The sequence below is a fragment of the Filobasidium floriforme genome (assembly GCF_021052385.1).
Source record: "Filobasidium floriforme strain CBS 6241 chromosome Unknown HD553scaffold_1, whole genome shotgun sequence".
Lineage (NCBI taxonomy): Eukaryota > Fungi > Basidiomycota > Tremellomycetes > Filobasidiales > Filobasidiaceae > Filobasidium > Filobasidium floriforme.
In genome coordinates this window covers 625,810-645,264 of record NW_025763622.1, presented here as the reverse complement: position 1 = coordinate 645,264, position 19,455 = coordinate 625,810, and the positions used below count along the sequence as shown (strand labels likewise).

The 19,455-nt window shown below is 54.4% G+C and overlaps 7 protein-coding genes and 1 non-coding gene across 8 annotated transcripts; 6 read left to right on the top strand and 2 right to left on the bottom strand.

The window, feature by feature from the left end:
* The first annotated feature begins 526 nt into the window (after positions 1-526).
* On the top strand, positions 527-3,247 carry HD553DRAFT_5712 (concanavalin A-like lectin/glucanase domain-containing protein). The gene is made up of 4 exons (XM_046184327.1): positions 527-1,124; positions 1,205-2,782; positions 2,856-2,916; positions 2,981-3,247. Exons 1-4 carry the CDS (start codon positions 1,019-1,021, stop codon positions 3,057-3,059), a joined length of 1,824 nt encoding a protein of 607 aa, XP_046040087.1. The 5' UTR covers positions 527-1,018; the 3' UTR covers positions 3,060-3,247.
* Positions 3,248-3,392: 145 nt separating this feature from the next.
* Positions 3,393-5,254, top strand: HD553DRAFT_353791 (peptidase M24, structural domain-containing protein; the record flags this gene model as incomplete). The annotated part of the gene is made up of 7 exons (XM_046183784.1): positions 3,393-3,761; positions 3,826-3,958; positions 4,018-4,033; positions 4,110-4,355; positions 4,425-4,472; positions 4,532-4,581; positions 4,650-5,254. The coding sequence occupies 7 exons, from the start codon at positions 3,393-3,395 to the stop codon at positions 4,844-4,846; spliced, it is 1,059 nt and encodes a 352-aa protein (XP_046040086.1). The 3' UTR covers positions 4,847-5,254.
* HD553DRAFT_5642 (uncharacterized protein) lies at positions 5,137-6,549 on the bottom strand. Its single transcript, XM_046184321.1, has one exon. It carries the CDS (start codon positions 6,456-6,458, stop codon positions 5,475-5,477), a length of 984 nt encoding a protein of 327 aa, XP_046040085.1. The 5' UTR covers positions 6,459-6,549; the 3' UTR covers positions 5,137-5,474.
* A 1,208-nt stretch (positions 6,550-7,757) lies between these two features.
* On the top strand, positions 7,758-11,079 carry HD553DRAFT_266425 (cell division control protein 16; the record flags this gene model as incomplete). Its single annotated transcript, XM_046177482.1, has 11 exons — positions 7,758-8,121; positions 8,214-8,423; positions 8,616-8,677; positions 8,744-8,821; positions 8,900-9,083; positions 9,149-9,243; positions 9,305-9,654; positions 9,727-9,852; positions 9,928-10,080; positions 10,150-10,269; positions 10,338-11,079. 11 exons carry the CDS (start codon positions 7,758-7,760, stop codon positions 11,077-11,079), a joined length of 2,484 nt encoding a protein of 827 aa, XP_046040084.1.
* Positions 11,080-11,304: 225 nt separating this feature from the next.
* Positions 11,305-13,677, top strand: HD553DRAFT_302464 (uncharacterized protein). Its single transcript, XM_046178747.1, has one exon. It carries the CDS (start codon positions 11,465-11,467, stop codon positions 13,499-13,501), a length of 2,037 nt encoding a protein of 678 aa, XP_046040083.1. The 5' UTR covers positions 11,305-11,464; the 3' UTR covers positions 13,502-13,677.
* Positions 13,678-14,099: 422 nt separating this feature from the next.
* On the top strand, positions 14,100-14,186 carry HD553DRAFT_t8. The gene has a single exon. It is a non-coding gene; the product is annotated as a tRNA-Phe (tRNA).
* Positions 14,187-15,089: 903 nt separating this feature from the next.
* On the top strand, positions 15,090-17,553 carry HD553DRAFT_290649 (major facilitator superfamily transporter; the record flags this gene model as incomplete). Its single annotated transcript, XM_046178348.1, has 14 exons — positions 15,090-15,410; positions 15,475-15,538; positions 15,603-15,629; positions 15,691-15,807; positions 15,870-15,910; positions 15,985-15,995; positions 16,056-16,090; positions 16,150-16,217; positions 16,293-16,349; positions 16,417-16,688; positions 16,749-16,786; positions 16,864-16,976; positions 17,045-17,247; positions 17,351-17,553. Exons 1-14 carry the CDS (start codon positions 15,193-15,195, stop codon positions 17,551-17,553), a joined length of 1,467 nt encoding a protein of 488 aa, XP_046040082.1. The 5' UTR covers positions 15,090-15,192.
* A 250-nt stretch (positions 17,554-17,803) lies between these two features.
* On the bottom strand, positions 17,804-19,411 carry HD553DRAFT_346939 (uncharacterized protein; the record flags this gene model as incomplete). Its single annotated transcript, XM_046183257.1, has 3 exons — positions 19,391-19,411; positions 19,134-19,335; positions 17,804-19,071 (listed from the first exon to the last, which is right to left on the bottom strand). Exons 1-3 carry the CDS (start codon positions 19,391-19,393, stop codon positions 17,804-17,806), a joined length of 1,473 nt encoding a protein of 490 aa, XP_046040081.1. The 5' UTR covers positions 19,394-19,411.
* Positions 19,412-19,455: the final 44 nt, after the last annotated feature.

The following is a 19,455-nucleotide window of genomic DNA, read 5'->3' as shown; positions in this document are numbered from 1 at the left end:
TATGCCAACATGCTTATGCTCGTGACTAAACATACTCTTGCCAATCGGTAACCTCCCTCATAGCTACTGAGCTACTACTCCGTGACTCCGGCTCTTACCGTATATCCTCGTCGACTACGATCCAAATCCGACCTAATCGCGCGGGGATTACGCAGCAACACCTCGCCTCAGTTCGGGCCCTGATCTCTCGACGTCTCCAACTTCGAACACATACGCTCGTCTTCCTTTCATCCTCCACCCTCCCCCTTGCCCCTTGTCTACCTGGACCTTCCATCCAACAATATCGCAGGGTTCCAACAACTTCACAAGCGATACATTCACTCACTAGATCATCCGGTTGGCATTTCTGGGACGAAACGAGGATCGGCACGTACGGATATCGACACGGTCTGAGCCGAGTGGATGGTATATTACGAAGGATCGACGTGATTGCCACAGAACAGAACGAGCTCCTTCGTAGTAAAACGGACGTCGTGTACGGCAAGGCTTACATACAGTCTTGATACGCACATCTGGATACGTCTCGGATTGATCTAGTCGACCGATCTGGACCACATTCGACGCACCCGAGAATAGCAGTAACCACAACCCGACCCTACTCTGATCTATCGACCTACACCTCTTCCAACATGTCCACAAACGTCTTCTTCAACTCCCCCTCCGTCACTGGGATCTTCGGTTCCCCCTATGATAACGGCAATTACGATGGCTACAATGGCTACGATAGCAATAATGGAAACGGGGGGAATCGACCCAACTCGGGCTCCCCGGTCCTCTACATCCTACTCCCGATCTTGATCGTACTGAGCACGTTGTTGTTCATGTTGTTGGCCTTCTTGATCGGGTTGATCGTGCTCAGGAGAAAGAGCCGCGTCAAGTGAGTCTTCGATGGGGTTTTGGTAGGCATGCGGTGATCATGTCGCTCGATATGGATCATCTGGGTTGAAGGTACCGGTTGCTAATAAGGTTGTCCTCGCGATGTTATAGGTTGGTTGACGACGGCGGTCCTCTGGACGTGATGAGGAACGACGGAGTCATCGGTGAAGGAGGGGTAGCAGGCGTAGAGTCGAGGTGGTTGGAAGAAGCTTCCGAGGATGAGAGACAGGGGTATAGGAGGGCCAAGGGTGAGTCGTCGAGCGCCGATAGGTCACAGGCAGAATCAGCGAGGCTAATTACGTGCCTCGACATGTTGGACAAATCGTAGAATATCAACAACAATACCCACCTTCGTCGATCGCCACCGACATTACCCTCTCACAATTCCTCTCCATCCAGGAAAAGGGCGTCTCTGCCTGGTGTTTCGAACCCGACTACGAATCCAACCCGTCCCTCTACGTCGAATCACGCACCGAGATCACCTTTCTCTCTGACGGACCTGGCATGGCCACCCGCGAAGGTGGTGGAAACACGGTCCTCGCCAACCTGCCCGTTCCCAAGCTCAACGAGGTATATTACTGGGAAGCCAAGATGTACGAGAAACCGAGCTCGACCGAGGTGGTCGTCGGGCTGGCCACAAGACCTTTCCCGAGTTTCAGGATGCCCGGGCATGCCAAGGTGTCGATGGGATATCATTCTTCAGACGGCTTTAGGTGCCATAACTACCCGTTCACATCGACCTCGTATGGACCCCCATTGGCCGAGGGGGACGTGCTTGGGGTCGGGTACAGACCCAGGACGGGCACAATGTTCTTCACGCGAAACGGGAAAAAGCTGGAAGACTGTTACACTGGACTCGCCGCTCTCAACCTCTTCCCCGCCATCGGTGCGAACGGTCCCGCAACGGTCCACGTTAACCTCGGCCAGGCCGGGTTCGTCTTTATCGAGGCCAACGTCAAGAAGTGGGGGTTGGCACCGATGATGGGCACCCTGGCGCCTCCGCCCGCTTACGGCAGCGAGAGGGGGAGTATCCTCTTGGATGCCGGATACGGAACTCCGGGGGCGAGAAGCATCACGCCAGAGGTCTTGAGCGCGGCTAGGAGGTTGATCGATGAGAATCAGTCGGGGGCGGGGAACGAGCAGGCGGGGGCGGCTGCTTCGTCGTCATCCATGTCAAACTCGATCGGTCGACCTATTCCTAGTGGAGCTGCCGCGTGGCAGCAGGGACACCGGAGGGGTATGTCTCAGCCGGTAGTCCCTTCGCCTCTGAGGGAAGGGTCCCTACCCGCCCGTAATCACCTAGGAGGGGAAAGTGCCAGCATCAACCCGAGGACAGGGAGACGACGGGGCAACGAGGCGGTAGCGGGCAGGTATCACTCGCCGACGGATCAGCCGAGATTAAATAGGACTTTCCCCGATGCGAGCGTACTCGAGGAAGGTCGGGCGGACGAGGTTGATGTCGAGGCCTCGACGTCGGTGGCATCCGATACCGAGGACGAGACAAGCAGTACGGCGTCCAGTTCGAGAGGACTTGTGCCCGGTGGATTGCGTCGTCCATCGTCACCTGGTGGTTCGCCCTTGCCGCACAACCCGCCTACACCCAATCATCTCGACATTTCGCTCCACTCTTTCCACGGCCATTCGAATTCCAACGACTTTTTCGGCGGTCGAGCCAGCGAGGAAGCGAGTGGGGAGAGCGGGTCTAGCGATGAGACGGCCAGACAAGAGGACGAGGTGGCGAGGAGGGAGAGGAGGAGGCAGAGACGGGATGCCAGGCGATCGGCGCAGTTGGCTTCTGTCGGCCAGGACGGTCTGCAAGCGAGGCTACATGCGCTGGTCTCCGGAGCAATGGGTCCAGGTTCGAGCGATGTGCCTCCACCCGGATATGCGCCGTTGGATCCGTACCGTGAGTATTCAAAGGAGATGCGCCTGTCTGATCATCGATTGCAACTGATGCTTTCCTCTTCTTACGGGCTTAGGCTATGCTGATGGCGTACCTACCGACTTGCCGGCCGACATCATCTCTAGAGCGTTTGAAGAGTGAGCCCAGCCTGCCTCTTACCTTATCACATCGATACTGGTCTGACCCGTTCTTGTTCACCAGTAACACCCAATCCAATACGCTGCAAAATGCTCAATCAGCGCAACCATCCTTCTGGGACCGCCTGACGGGCCGATCTTGACCTGGTCCCTTGAAAGACATCGAGCCCCCTCATGTAGCCAATTCGACAGAACCACGCCCCTTTTCATGACCGACATGGCGAGCGATCGCCACATCCTCCTCATCTTAACTCCACCTTTGTAAAGTTCTATCAAAGTTGTAAATTCTCAACCCTCTTGAGCGAATCTACATGAAACCCGCTGCTGGGCGCTCGCTGTCGTCATCTCGTTCCTCTGTCGGAAGCAAATCGTCGAGAGGTCGGCTCCCGGGGTCGACTTTCGAGATTATCAAAGTTACACAACCCATGGCATCGACCTCGACTTTCGTGTTTGGGCTGATATTGACACGGATCAAGATGAAGGCATCTACGAGCCTACTGCGACCTCTTCGAGATACAGCCTACGGGAAATATGACGTCTTGCGGCCGCTACGAAGCAGAGCGGGTCGAAAACCTGCGAGCTTCACACGACCCCTTCCTGTACCCCTGTCCATCATCCGACCGTCTTACGTGCCCGTCAACTTTTGGAGCCGGAACTCGGATGATGAGAAGCTCGTAATTGACGACGAGTTCGAAGATCTGGAAGGCTGGAAGGGGGATAGCGGGATCGGGGAGAGTTCGCTGGGTATCGGAATGATACCTCTTGGAGGAGTGGAGGAACGGACGATACGGCATGTCGCTCGGATAGCGAGCGAAGTGCTCCGAGACGTGGAGACGCTCATTCAGGTGAGCCCTCAGGTGAGGCATGTAGCGTAATACTCTTGAGCTGACATTCGACACGACAAGTCAGCCAGGCGCAAAGACGACTGACCTGGATCGAACGATACATGGTATGATCCTGGCGAGAGACGCATACCCATCACCTCTTGGGTATCAAGGCTTTCCGAAGAGTGTAACAACAAGCGTGAACAACGTCATATGTCGTGAGCATACCTCTGATGTTCGTTGCGTCAGCTGGCGCTGACTTGGCATATCGAGCCAGATGGAATACCGGACGAGTATGTACGCCCTTCCTTCCGAACCATACACCGGCCGTGGGGGTCTGACCCCATAGATCCGATCTTCTCGCCATAGACGGTCTCTGGAAGAAAGCGACCTGGTCAACGTCGACGTGACCATTTACTCTGCGCTTCCCGAAGAGGAAGATGACGATGACACGATTCCCGTCTGGATGCATGGGGACACGTCGAGGACTTTCGCCCTGCCGGCAATAGATACGCTGGGCAAAGAGCTCATCGAGTGTACAAGAGAGGCTCTGGAGGTCGGCATCCGGAAATGCGGACCAGGATTGCCCTTTAGCGAGATTGGCACGGCGATAGAGTAGGTATCGCTTGGCCTGTCTCGCTCTTTGACATTCGGCCCCCGAGACTAACTCTGGCTCAACTGCAGAGCTTTTGCGACAAAGCATGGATTTTCGGTCAACCGGCAATTCACGGGGTAAGCTGCGCGCGCGCCTTTCAAGGGCTGGTATAGTCGCTCAACTTCCTGTCGCTCAGGCATGGGATCGGCGAACGCTTTCATACTGCCCCCTGGATCGTACATCACAGTAAGCCAGCTGCGGTAGCCTTCCCACTGCATGGTGAATTGAAGCTCATATGATCGAACGGTGCATAGAGAATGACCTCCCAGGCCTGATGCAACCCGGGCACTGTTTCACCATAGAACCGTGTTTGGTCCAAGGCGACCAAAGCCGAGGGTACGGCTGGATCGACGGATGGACGTATGCCACCGAGTCGAACGCTCGGTCTGCGCAGTTTGAGCATCAGTTGCTCGTTACCGAGAACGGCGTAGATGTGCTGACCCGAATATGAGCATCATGCGCGATTGACTGGCAACTTCTGTCGAGGAGTGAGGTCGGAGGCCGATAGTAGTCATGTTAGCAGAGCGAGCTACTATATAGCGTACAAGGTGGTTTGAAACGCGATACAGCGCAAACATGCGACCGGTGTCTTTTGCATACGAAATTCTCCTGATGCTTTCCATATGCGAGGATGACATAACACTACAGTCCGTTCCGTCTCCGGCGAATCGCCAAGCGTCCCATGGTCAACATCTAATGTGTTCTTTTGCGATACACGCAGGGTGTATCGGCGGACCGGACCTATGCTGCATGTACCCTTCCAAGTGGAAGTAGGACATCGAAAATCTCCCAGTAGATCGATCTTCTATCAAGATGATAGTCCAGCCAGGTGTTCGAGAGGTATTTTGAGTACCAAGCCAATGCAGATTGCGAGGCCCCGCAGGAGAAGATTGGCGCTGCCTATCAGGGCGACGGCCGGGTCTCAGAGTACAGAAAATACCCCTCGAGAGCAACGTGTCCTACATGGAGAGGTTTTGCGGGAGTCGATCAATCTGATCGTTGAGACCGCCTCGGTCTATTGCAGGCATGCCGCGAACGTCGAGACTGGAGCAGGAAGCAACGATCGACTGCTCAACCCTTCATCGTCCGATCATGAACCAGACGATCACACCCCTCTCTTCATCCCCGATCACCTGCCCGTCTTTCCTCCTCTCGAACGTTTCCCAGCCTTCTCTTCCCCACCTGACTTCGAGGACTTCTTCCACCCAACCTCCCTGTGCTTTCCAGCAAGCCTTGAAACGCTCGGTGGCCCCACGACCTTGATGCAGGCCGGCGATCACGTGAGCGATCCCGGTTTCGGGTTTGAGGAGCGAGTGGACGGAAGTGAGGAGGTCTATGTGTGAGGAGGACGACCAGAGGAGATCGGCTAGGAGGAGGAGGTCGAATTGTTCAGATGCGATTGATGCGGATTTGGACGATGGAATTGACGATGACGCCGACCCAGAGGTTGCGGTTGAGAGTGCAGAATTGAGGATCTGCGTTACGGGTTCTCCCCATGTGTGACCTACGACCGCCCATCTACCGTTCACGCCGTTGCCCTTGCCGTAGTCATTCTTCAGATTCGGCATCTCCGAAGCTTTCTTCAAATTTCCTCGAAGGACACCCAGGACGTCTTCCGGTTGAGCTCTCCCGTCTTCGGCTTGGAGGTCCTGCTCCGGTACGGCATAATCCGTCGAGACGACCGAGCCAGCCTCTGCACCGACGTTCAGCAGAGCAGACACACTCGGAAGCCCAGCTCCAGCGCCCAGCTCACAGATCCGAAGAGATCTCACGTCGATATGCGAGGAGAAGATGAGGTCGGCCATGAAGATGGAGCTGAGCCAGATGTGGGTCAACTGCAAGGTCGAGTGCAGCGCCGAGGGGGCTACGGGAAGGTAGACGGGGATCTCCAAGTCCAATGCTAGACCATCGTGAGTCCCGGATGATCCGATTGGTGGCGTTGGTACGGAGGAGGGGCGATAGATGTAAGGATGAGAAGGCGAAGGAGTGGAGAATGCGACGGGATGGTGATCGAACAGGCTCAAGAGTCCATCCTCGAAGATGCTCTCGATTTCCTCGTCCATCCCAAGGACCAAAGCAAGCAGATGTGTTTGCTTGAACTACGTAGAAATGGATGACTAGCTTGGGCTGAATGGTATCGAAATACAACGACTTGCAGCAGGAATGTGAGACTGAAAAAGGTAGACGGTTCGTCTCGTCAACCTGAGGGTCTGGAGGTTGTTTCGATATTCCTAACGTCGGTGCGAGTTTCGCTTTTGGTTACGTAATCAAATATATTTCGCTAGATTTCTGCGCATGGTCTACATGGAAACTAGCGTTTATTATGGCATCCATGACGGCATGCAGCTATATTTCTAGCGATTCATAACAAACACAACAAACATCCTCAACACCGTCAAGAGCAAGCATCATCAATCTCTTTGCAGCGAGATCTCGATCATACCGTCATCATCGTCCTCGGTACCGTTCGTCATCGTCCGCTCGAGAGTTTAAATTGCCCGGAAACGGGAAGATCAGCGATCATGCAGACCCCTCCGCCTGCAATCCACCCGGACTACAACCGTTTCGTACCGCCGACCGGCTCATCAAACGGATCCAACACCGACTCTCGACCTTATCGCCTGAGGTCACACCGCCCTTCCACAGCATCACGCTTCTCCTTTGGGCCGGGCAACTCGAGTCCTCATGATCTCGTTGCGGACTTGTCTCTCGCCAGATTACAGGTCATCGCCAACGAGGCCATGGCGAACCAGGAACAGGCGGGGGATACGGGTGTAGCGGAGGACATGTCTCTAGATGAGCGCACGCCTGCGAGAGGTATCGGAGCAGGAGTGCGACCAGGAATAGGTGGAGGATCGAACGCTTCTCCACGAAGAAGTTACGGGGGAATGAACAGGGAGCAAGCTGTACTGCTGAACCTCGCTGCGGGACAAGGGAATTCGGGACTCTTGTCCGTCTCTCCCAAACTCCTCGGCCCGTACATTCCTTTCCCCTCGTCGTCGGCAGCGACGGGCACCGGGGCATCGCCGAGGAACGGCTCTCCATCATCTCCTATGGGTATGGGTATGGGTGTGGGAGGCCGTCCGGGTCACTTAGCCGCGTTTCCTCGAAACCTGAAACGACCTCGATACAGCGATGCCTCTAGCGGAATGTCCAGTACGGGAACCGGAGAATCTCCCTTGCCGACGCACAATATGAAATCCGGATCGGGGAATATGAACATGTTGACCGGTCGTCTGAGGGATCGAAAGGGAAGCGGCGAGAGGAATAGCGAGCGGGGTAATGACCTGTTGAGGTTGGCGACGGGGAGAAACTTGGGAAGACCAGGGATGGGTGGGCGGATGGATTCGGCAGGCAGCGAGATGAACTTAGGAGACACCGCGGGAGGCACTTCTTCCTCTCCAAAACAGAACAGGAACGCTGGACCGAGCTTTATACCAGAATCCACGCCTATCCGACGTCCGCACCCTTCGACCCCGCAGACCCAAAATACAGACCCGGACTCATTCTCCCGGCTCAATGTCAACGCCGACGAGCTCTTTGGCGATGCCGAGGAGATGATGAATCTAGATGATGACGACCTTTACGACGAGGACGGTGGTATGGAACCGGTGGATCCGAGTTGGGAGATGATCGCTAGGATGAGGACATGGAGACACGATGCGATCCATCAGCATCTGTACGAGACGGCCGCCTTTTGGGGTGACAAGATCTTTACATGGACAGGTGAGCTTGATTGATTTCCAGAACTCGATAAGGGAATGCATCTGCTTCTACTTTCGGTTGTTTCTAATTCCGTGCCCGTTTCTTGAGGACAGGCGAACCAAACGACGCCTTTTGGCTGGCTCAAGCGCATTTCCTCATGGGACATTACCTCCGGGCTGAAAAGATCCTTACCGGCCCATTACCGCCTTCCCGTATGCCTCGGCTCGGCAAGAATGACAGGGATGGAGAGGATGCTGCTACCGACCTCAAAAGCAAGGGCAAGGGGAAAGGTCGAGCTGGTCTGAGAGATTTCAGTATGATAGGTCCTTTCCCCCGTGGAGCCGGGATCCCTGAAGATGACGAGGATGTGGACGAGGAGGAGGAGGATGAAGCACAAGACGAGGATCAGACGTGGATAGGGGACTTGATGAGGAATACCAAAGGAGGCCTATGGGGTGCGCTTAATAGCGTCGGTCGGGCTGGGCAGGTCAGGAGGACAGGGTTCGGACAGAGAGGTGCAGGCGAGGCGTTGACAGAATGGAGCATGCCATGTAAATACCTTGCGGCGCTATGTATGGTGAGTTGAAGCGGGAATAGTAGAGTGCTTGAAGCTGGAGTTGACGGTCCGGATCATCCATTTCAGGTACATCAAGAACGATTCACCGACGCGCTCGAGTTGATTGGCGAATCGAACCCCTTTTCTGCCACTGGCAAGTCTCACGTGGCCTGAGTCTTTCTCCTCTATATGTCAAATCGCTGATTGTCCTGCCACTCATCTGCAGGACTCAACGGAAACAAGATCCGAAGCGAGACGGGCGATCTCAAGATGGAAGCCTCTTTGTGTAGACTTCGGGGCGTACTGTACCTCCGGCTCAACTCGCTACAGATGGCCAAGGAATGTTATATGGAAGCGCTCTCGCTTGATGTCAGGAATTACGACGTGTTCAACGAGTTGGTCAACGAGATGATGTCGCCCGAAGAAGGTCAGTCGGCGGTCATAAAAGTGATCAGCGTCGGTGTTGCGCTTATAACAATTCGAATTGGGCAGAATGGGACTTTATACAGAGCCTGTCGTATCGGGAACAGTTGGAAGAGGAGGACGCGGCATTTGTCAAGCTGGTCTATACATCGCGCCTGAACAAGGTAAGCGATGTTCATGTCTGCAGATCTAGCCAGCTTTGGTCTAATGTCGCCACGCCGTCAGACCATGTATGGCAAGCAAATTCGGATAGCACGGCGCAAGTTGGCCGACGAGTACAACTTGAGCACCAATTCGGACATCTGGGTCGCCGCCGCCGAGGACCTCTTTGCCAAGTACAAGTACGAAGAGTGTTACCTGATCACAAGCCGCATCATTGTCAACGAACCCGGACACGCGCAAGGTCTACCCCTGCATCTCGCCTGTCTCGCACAGATTCCGCGATTGTCTTCGTCCTTGTTCATGCTAGCGCACAAATTGGTCGAACAGGAGCCTACATCGCCCATCTCGTGGTACGCCGTCGGCTTGTGGTACTTTCTTGGTGAGCGATATGCCGAGGCGAGACGATACTTTGCGTGAGTGCAACAAAGGTACTTTGTCACTAGCTGTTGTCAACTGAAAGTTGATCGAACGGTGCCTCTTTGCAGCGCGACGCACGACGAGGATACACGGTTCGCTCCCGCCTGGATCGCGTTTGCGCATTGTTTCGCATACGAAAACGAACACGAGCACGCCATCACCGCTTACTCTACCACTGCTCGACTGTTCCCTGGGTGAGACTTTGCGATCTTGACAGTACCAGCACACGATCGCTCATCAGTTCTTGCTCGGTCCCGGTCGTACACTAGGTCATATTTCCCTCACGTTTGCATCGGAATGGAACATCTCCATCTGAACAATCTCGAACTCGCGAAAGAGAGTTTCGAGTTGGCCCAGAAGATGAACCCTTCGGATCCATTGCTGTTGAACGAATTGGGAGTCTGTGCCTACAACCGTGGAGAGTGAGTCTTCCTGGGCTCGAGAGAGCAGTTATCAGGGTAACAACTTTCGCCAACCACGCTTCTCCGCAGTTACGAAGCCGCCGTCAAGCATTACGAAGCCGCAATCCAGGGAAGCAAGAAGATGCAAGGCGTCGCTTCCGACTGGGCCGTGACGTACAACAACCTCGGCCATGCTTATCGTCGATTAGAGTGAGCTCTAATTGAATCATTCTCGGCTCCAATCTCCTAAGCTGTTTATTGACCTTTACTCACCCCAGTCAACCGTCGAATGCGGCACGAGCATACTCTGACGCCATCAAACTGAACGCGCTCAACATCTCCGCCCTGACGAGTCTGGGCATGTTGGCGCACGAAGAAGGCGACGTGACGACGGCGATCGAGCGGTACCATCAGGCCCTGGCGATCGAGACGACGGACCCGATCGCGACCTTCTTGCTGGAAAAGGCCTTGAAGGAACAGGTCGAGGAGGGCGCCTGTCGGTTCGACGGCTTGCCCGTCGGATTGACTGATCTGGACCTCGACCCGTTCGCGTTTGGGGAGGAGGCTAGAGGTGGGATGCTCACCGGGATGGACTACCCGGGGCATCAGGCGATGGGGCAGAACAGGTTGTTGGACCTTCCTCCTTTCCCTAATTATGGCAAAATGGCGGCCCAGCGGGAGATCGCGAATGCGAGGATCGACGCACTCTTCGACGAAGCCTATGGGTCGGGACCATTCGACGGCGAGGGTCGCGAGCACGGGGATGGGTCTACGAGCACGGACGAGGGCGAGGACGGAGAAGAGGAGGAGGATGAAGACAGGAGTGAGGAGAGGGCGGGGGACAATTCAGCAGATTATGACGAGGCCGACGAGGACAATAATACGGCCATGAGCGTGAGCATGAACATGAGCGTCAGTATGGAGGAGGAGGATGGTGATGAAGACGGGAGCCTGAGCGCGGAGGAGCCGAGTCGGTCCAGGTCCAGAGTCGGAGAAGGGAGTACGATGGACCTCGAGTAGGACATGACCATGACCCCGACGACTATATAATGATGATGATGATGATGACGATCATAGCCCCCATCGCCGAGCAATAATGATCTGAAACTGCTGCGACTTCGCGTGCGTCTCGACGCGTTTCGGAAACAAAAAAATGGAATCAGATGGGATCGCTCGCTATCGACACTTGATGAGAACGAGTAATCTGATTCTTCTTTCTTCATCCTCATGTCAACCTCGTATGACCTCACAGACACCGTCACATCTACTCCTACCAACACCCAGACTTAGTCTTTACGACATTGCGCGTCGAACATACTTGTTCGCGGCGAGATAGAGCCATTACCGCTCGAGATAATCAGACATTCCGCTCGTTCGGAGGTTATCTTTTCACTGATCGACCATCATGTCGGCCGTCACGGCTGATGAGGCCATTCCGACCAGTCCAGAGGTTCAACAATCGTCCCTCGTCGCTGAAATGAACGAGCAGGACAAGCATATGGAGGAGGATAAAAAGGTCGACGACGAAGTAAAGCTGGCCGACTCGCAACCCGTATCCAAGGAGGAACCTGGCAGCATGGAAGCACCTATCGACAACAAATCTCAATCCGTTGACCCCGCCTCGATTTCCCCCGAGAATCTCGCCCAACTCCGCAACTCCCTCGTCGCCGCCCAAGCCGAGACGTCTCGCCTTCAATCCCGCAATGCCGAGCTCGAAGATGAACTCGCCGAGACGAGTTCCAAGCTCACCGACGTCGAGACCCAAAGGACGTTCCTCTCCGCTGCCAAAGAGGCCGTCGAGACCGAATTGAAGGAGGAAAAGAGGAAGAGAGAAGCGGCCGAGGAGAACGTCGAGATGTTACGTGGCAAGGTCGAAGATGCGAGGAAAGCGATCGGGACGATGAGAATGGGAGGAGAGGATAAAAGGATTAGCTCGGCAGGGTACGGTCAGGGGCTCGGGCTCGGTCTGGGAGGATCGAGCGCGGATGGACTTCTTTCCCCCGAACTAGGCTCACAGGAAGAGCCCACCGGGAAAAGGGTCAAGCGGGCGAGCTTGCTCTTCAACCAGGGAGCGAGGAGGGTCAGCACTGGTCCGCCCGCAGAGAGCGGCGAGGCGACGGTTGCCCCGTCTAACCCTCGTACAGGCCTGCGAGAGCTCAAGCTCGGGACGATTGCCAGTTCGGTATCCCCCTCTTCTTCCCCCAAGATGACCCAGGCCGCGATCAGCACGCCTACCAACGCTACGCACGACTTTGCCGAGAACCCAGAATTGACTCCCAAAGACCCTCGTCAGCGATCACAGTCTCACAACCTCACCCTGAGTCCATCCGGTCAACCCTCTTATCGCCTTTCCGATCCGTACGGCGATATTCCACTCTCAGCAGCCTCGACCTCTTCCCGACCTCGACCGGGTATCGCAGAAAGGCTCAGCTCGTTGACCTCGGTCTCGGACCTGTCGAGCGTCTCGGGCGGGAACGGGCGTGGTACCTCGCCGCAGGGTCAATTCGTCAATCTCAACGACGACGACAATATGACGATGACGTTGATGGCACAAGTGACTTCGCTCAAAAGCCAATTGGCCGAAGCGCACGAGGCGAGGACGGCTAGTGAAGATTGCCTCAAGGCGCTTCGAGAGTTTATCGCACTTCAGAACGGGGGTAGTACAGGAGCGGATGCGGAAGGGTCGAGCGTGCAGGGAATCAAGTTGCCCCCTTTGCCGACGGATAGGGAGACGGACGAGGACCTAGCGCAACAGGAAGCGGCCAAGTCAGCAGCATCAGCAAAGAAGTCTGGGTGGGGTTTCAACATGTGGGGAGCCCAGCCTGCCCCTTCGACAACGACGACGGTACCGAGCATCCACCGGATGTCCAGGGCCAACTCGCTCGCCACGTCGATCAGGTCGGAAGCGGGGGATATCCCCAGCGCGGATTCGAGCGTCAGGAACGTCCAGCTCGAACCTCTCCGGATCGGCGGACAATCCGAGAACTCGGGGATGAAGACGTCTGCCTCGTCCACGACGCCTCTATCCAACTTTGTCGCCAGTTGGAGTCGAGGGATCACGGGCGGAGCACCCACACCCGCCAGCGCGACGAGTCCGCAGCCCCAGCCAGAGTCGGCCACCCCGGTCTCTGCCATGCCCGCGTTGGCTAAACGAGGATTCTCGTTCTTCGGGTCAAAGCAGAAGGATGTCGCCGTGGATGATGTCAAGAGGGAGGCGGAAGAGTCGGCCGAGTTGGAAAAGCTCAAGCAGACTCCAGAGGAAGAGATGGACAAGGACGAGAACGCGCTTCGACGGGTGTCGAGCGGTGCAGGCGCCGAGCTCAAGAAGGATGACGAGGCAAGAGGGTCGGTCGAGCTGGACGCCAAGAAGGATGACGATGCGACGCTGTTGAAGACGTCGTCTACGATGAAGGACGACAAATACGAGACGGTGGCGCTCTAGAGTGATGATTATGATGTTGTTTCCCTTGCTTTCCCTCTCCTCGACAATTCGATCGGTTTTCGATGGTATATTCGTTTCGGGCTTCTTTCTAGTTAATGTCTTGACGATGCGACCACGACGAGCTCTCCTTGTAACATTAGTGGGGATCAAGATATTTGATTTGACTTGACAACGGACGACCTCTCGATGTTCTGGGGTAGCTTCCTGGCTTCAACCCCACTGTAGTGCCACGGCATGGACCCTTGAGCTCATGTAGGCAGCCGAGTGATGGTCGGTAATGCTAGGCGCGTCGTCTGGATGTGGATTACTTATAGAGCATCGATGAGGTGTGACCCTTGAGCTTTGGCACTCGAGGGCGGGAACAGGCGCAAGCCTTCTTCCAGCCACATGCAGTGTCGCAACGCAAGTTGCGAATCGCCTAAGATGTCTCGCCGAGGGGTGGCTTTCCTCTTGTGCCTGAGTGATCACGTATATGGTGGTTGTCTTCGGCCCAGAGGGTTTCATGCCGTCAAGCCAGCCGAGCCCTATATCGGTATATATGTCGCTGGGTGTATTTGGTTTACTGTTTATGTGTTTGCAATAATCCCTCAACACATCCGTCACTTTAGCTCAGTTGGGAGAGCGCACGACTGAAGTTCTTTTATTCGCTTTCGTGCGGTCGCTTGTTCGATCCAGGCAAGTGACATTACCTTTTTGACCCTTTTGGGAGCATATTTGACGATATAATGGTTTGAGGACGTTTCCTTTTTGCCTCTTTTGCGGCTCATCATGTTCTAGACGCGATATCATTTTTGCCCGCAAGCCTTTGCCTCTACAAGCGGCACTCGAGACGCGCGTAAAAGTGAGGCTGGCTGCGGTAAACAGTTAAGCATGTCTTACCCATTTCTGTCCTCATTCTATATGCATACGTACCTAGCCTCGTTACCGGAACTTGCAAGCACTACGTCCTGCTCATTCGAAAACAATAAGGGACTTGGACCCGTTTGCACATGGTGCCGCTGTCAACCTCGAGGCGCGACTCGATCAGATGCATTCGCGCGGCTCGCCTCCTCTGCAAGGCTGCAGCCCAATCGCGACTCCTCCTTGACTTCTCTCCCTTGAATGTGGCTTCAATATACCTGAAAGACCAGCGCGTTGCCGCCCCCCCCCCCCCCCTTTCCCCGGCGACGATTTTATCAAAGAGAGTACTCTTTCTGATCGGTACAAGCGGAGGGCGACGCGACGCTCTGAAATTTTCCTTGGGTGGACAACGATAGTTGTGCGGCAACGGCAGTAGCGGTGGAAGGTGTTCGCCGAACGCGAAACGTTCAGCCAACGCAAACCTAATGCCTAGGGGACCCGAACAACACATTTTCCCACAGTAAAGTGACCCTCACGAAATGAACCCTGCGTCACGGCAGGAAGGCTGCGACCAACCCGAGGTAGAGAGAGAGAGAGCACATTGCGAACCTACTGTAGAAAATGACTGCGTCCAAATACGCCAAGATGTGCGCTAAGTGGAAACAGTTCGCGTTTCGCAGTTTCAGGCGCGAAAATAGCAACAAATCGCGCAGTTCGAGGAAGACGTAAACCTTGCCGAAGAAAAAAACTCCACACCCGGCTCTATCAGATAAAGGCCTCGCAATCAGATAGCAAACTATACCTCAGACAATGACACGAACGAAAAGTACAGCGCGACGCAGCTTTCCAACATGGCCTCTCTCCCTCAAGACTGTTCGCTACAACCTGCATACGACGACGACGACAAAAAACAGGCTCCCGAAGACAATTGCGAAGCTGGTACTCGGGCTTTGAACGAGGGTGACTTGCGTCGCCTGTATCGCAAGGTCGATATGGTCATCCTACCTGTGATTTGGCTATGTCAGGGGGTTCAACAAGCAGACAAGCTGGGTCTTGCGACGCAGGCAACGTGAGTCGCCATCGCCATCGACCTTTCCATATGAAACGTTGTTCATCGGCATCCTCCTCATCAGTATGGGATTGCGAAAAGACACTCACCTGGTTGGACAACAATTTGCATACTTGAATACCATTTTTGTGCGTTTCAAATCCCGGCTACCGACCGCAATCATAGCTTAGATGGACACAACTAAGCCTTCAGTTTATCGCGTTCCTCGTCTGTCAATGGGTGAGCCTGCCTATCCTCAATCAACAAATCTTCGCTGTACGTACTCATCAGCATAAGATAGCCCGCTCAATATCTGTTACAGAGAGGATCGCCGCGAATCGTTCTGACACTGGCGGTTTTGGGAACGGGTATCATCGTGATGTGTGTTGCGTTCGCTCGAAATTGGGCCGGTTTGATGGTAAGCAAGAGAGCCCTTCTCTTGTCCGGCGAAAGTTGTCGCCGACCTTTCGTCGTCCATAGGTCATCAGGGCGGTTCAAGACGGTATTGAATGCGCTATCCAGTAGGCTTAAAGCCCTCGCATATTGTCATGGATTGAATGACCACGCTGACCTAAACGCATCACCCGGGAATCAGACCCGGTATCCGTGAGTTTCGGTTTTCGACCCGCTACACTTCGCCAAGCAGATACTCACCTACCACGGCAGTACTTGTCATCGGAAGCCTGTATACAAGGCAGATGGTACGTAGATTGGCCCGATCGAACAGCCTCCTGACCACTTAGACGAGTCTTGTGTCCAGCATGTCACTCGGAGTTTGGTTTGGGGATCCGCCAATGCAAGCTTCAACATCTTTGTCGATTGGGTCATGTGAGTAACGACTGTGCTAGGTTCATGATGCTGTCGTCATCAGTACTGTATTCAACGATCTTCTATGGCGAGCAGGTACGGAATCGGAAAGGCCGCGGACGCTCATCCCAACGGCCTCGCTGCGTGGAAGGGGTGAGCCAAATGAACAGCACTACCGTCAAAAAGCTTCAAACTGATGTGACGACTGCGCTATATACAGTATTGCGTTTTTCCTTGGGGGATTTACAATCCTCCTTTCACTAGTCGTCTACTTCACCCTAGGGACTTCGAATGAGCTGCACTGGCTCACTCCAGACGAGAAGGCGATGATCAAGGACAGACTCGAGGCTGAAAAGCTAGTAGGTCAAGATCGCCACCGAAACTGGGACAAAGAAGAGGCGACGAGGGCTTTGAGAGATCCTCAAACTCACTTCTTTTGGCTGGCGACAATGTTGAGCGCCATGCCGTCTACCGTCATCACAACTTTCGGCCGTATGTCTTCGCTCCGACCCAGTATGAGCACTTAAGATTCACGCTATACCGCCTTTTTAGGTCTGATATACAAATCGTTCGGGTTCTCTTCATTGGAGGTGAATCTGGCGATTCCAGATGCAACCGTTTCATACGCATAGCGGCCCTAGCTAAACATCGTTCTATCATGCTTCAGGTGCTGGACAAAGGTACTATTCCTCGGCACGTCCTGTCCATCTTCTGGTTTGTCATCGTCGGGCTGATTTGTCACAAGAAGAAGAACTTCCGTCTCGTCATGGCCATCGCAGGGTAAGCAAAGCGCATCTTGACAAATTTCCTTCTCGTCGTGTAACCGATGTCTCACATCTCCAACATAGGCTAGTGCCTGGTTTTGCTGGTTTGCTTGTCGTCGGACTGTTGCCAGCCACGCCTTCCAATCAGTGGCCCAAATGGGTGGGCTTGATGATATCAGTGACAACGGTTCCTAGCAGCTTCTTGGTATGGACTCTGATCCCATCGAATGTCACAAATCCAACGAGGAAGACAGTTACCAGCTCGTTGACGTTTATAGCCCTTTGCGGTAAGCTCTAAGCTGGGCGCCATACCTAGAAATCATTGGGACTGATCATCCGTTCCATCATTCAGCTGGCAGCATCAGTAGGGCCACACACCATCACCGATAGCTCGATATGAACCTGACGTCTTCACACGAACAGTCGGCTCCCAGATCCCAAGAGCAAAAGACGCGCCAACTTACCTCCCAGCAGTCATAGCTTGCAGCGCCATCATAGGAGCAGAAATTGCACTATTCATCGGTATGCGAGTTTATTACATTCACGCCAACAGACGCTTAGCGTCTCGAGCCACCGATGTCCACAGACAGTGAGCCGCTTGTCAATCTCGCGTCTGGGCCACAGACATCGGCTAACCTTATACCACGTTGATAACAGTATCCCCTATGTGTACTGAAATGCAAGATCAGCTCGCAGTGAAATCTAAAAAGCTATATCATATGCTAGCGACGTCGCTAAGAATTACAAGATATATAGGATGTCCGACCATCCGAGAAATACACAATGCGGTCAAGAAATGCATACATGCAACAAAGTCGTTATATATCACATTCCCGTCCAAGCTCATGATAAGGCTCCGTCACACGCTCGTAACAGGGCTTCGACTTCTTCCCCGCCTTCCATCAGCAAGCCCTCCATATCGGCAGTATCATCGTCAAAAGAATCGTTTCCCGTGTCCGTTGCTTCGCACGTGGTGCTTGCTAATGTAGAGGTCGATGTGGAAGTGGATGTATTGTTCGAATTGAGATGGCGGGATCGATCAGCGAGAGGCTGAGGTGGAGGTCTTTGAGGAAATCGAGCTTCGGCAGCGCTCTTTGTTATGACCGCCGCAGCAACGCCTCGGACCGAGCACGTATTCGATCGTTTTCGATCTGGTTCGACCTCCATCGAGTTTTGATCCTGGACTATCGGTCTTCGGTTCATCATCGTGGGAGCTTTGAAAGGCCTGCACAAACGAGGAGCTGCAGGGCTCGACTCTGCGCTATCTTTACCGGCTCTTTGTCCAACCCCATCTCCTCCAGATGATACAGCTCCTACACTGCGGCCGCGCGGGATCCCGCCTCCCCTCAGCCCGCAAGGCTTGACTCCTCCGGCCCATGATTGCTGCGAAGACCGGTTCTCCGGCGACCTGATGGCAGGTGGTGGCTGGTGTATTGGGGGTTTGGTAACGATCGACGGGAGTTCAGAGATGATAGGAAGGGATCGCGTCGGCTGCAAGGTGGTCTTCCGGGCGTCGATATTGGTCGGTGTTCTTGACCGGGGTTCTTCGGAACTGCCTCGAGCGGCAACCTCGAAGCCGGTCCGAGGATCATCCTCGTCATGATATGGCCGCCGTACATGATCCTCTCGTCGCTGTAAAAGGCCTTTCTCAAAAGCTTGCCGTCTCATCTGCTCGTTCGCCTTCTGAGCGACCTCCATGCTTCTCTGCCGCTGAGCGCGTCTCTCCACACGTGAAACCGAATTCGCTTGTACGAGGTTCAGCAGGATCTCCAAGCGGCTCGAGCCGGCTGTAGAGGAGGTCGAAGTGGAAGTACTGAGTGTAGAACGATCCGGAGAATCCTGATTCGTAGCGCTCGTAGCCAGTGCTTGTCCAGCGTGCGTCGAGTTCAAACTCGGATACGGTTCTGCTAGAGATCTTGAAGGACCTAGCCGTGGCGAGGCGGATGTTCGCCCAGAGGTAGCGGAAGACAATGATCGATGCCGCCTTGCGTTCCTTCTGCAGATTCCGAGACTAGAGCTCGAGCCAGATGATCCTTCGACTTGCTGAGCTCTAGTTACAAGAGCTTTTGCTGATGTTGTTGATTGTGTGGGAGGGGCGGGAATGTCGTGAACTTCGTTGCAGCGGGTGTGAGCATGCAGACCTCCCGACGATATTCAAAATGGCCGAACTTACCTCGTGCTCTAGCAGCCAATAAAGCTAATCGTACATTCTCATCTTCTGGTGGACACCAGATGATTCGTCCAGCCTCCTGCTCTTCCGTACCCATGTCAAAATCGTTCATCGTGAGATCGGGTTGATCTGATCGGACGGCCGGAGATTGGAGAGGGAATCTCCGACCGTACAGATGATGATATACTGAACAGAAAGATGTCTCCTGATTCTCGATGACTATCCGATCACTTGACAGGTTTGCAAGTTCATCGACTTACCATCCACCCGTCGTCGCCGAACCCTCCAAGTCGCGTCTCGACGATCACAAGATCACGTGATCAGT

What these genes read in the sequence shown, in the direction of transcription:
- HD553DRAFT_5712 (XM_046184327.1), top strand. Translation starts at nt 1,019, where the DNA reads ATGAGGAACGACGGAGTCATCGGTGAAGGAGGGGTAGCAGGCGTAGAG. An exon ending in GGGGTATAGGAGGGCCAAGG is followed by an intron (nt 1,125 to 1,204) that starts GTGAGTCGTCGA and finishes GACAAATCGTAG; the next exon opens with AATATCAACAACAATACCCA. An exon ending in TGCGCCGTTGGATCCGTACC is followed by an intron (nt 2,783 to 2,855) that starts GTGAGTATTCAA and finishes TTACGGGCTTAG; the next exon opens with GCTATGCTGATGGCGTACCT.
- HD553DRAFT_5642 (XM_046184321.1), bottom strand. Translation starts at nt 6,458, where the DNA reads ATGGACGAGGAAATCGAGAGCATCTTCGAGGATGGACTCTTGAGCCTG.
- HD553DRAFT_302464 (XM_046178747.1), top strand. Translation starts at nt 11,465, where the DNA reads ATGTCGGCCGTCACGGCTGATGAGGCCATTCCGACCAGTCCAGAGGTT.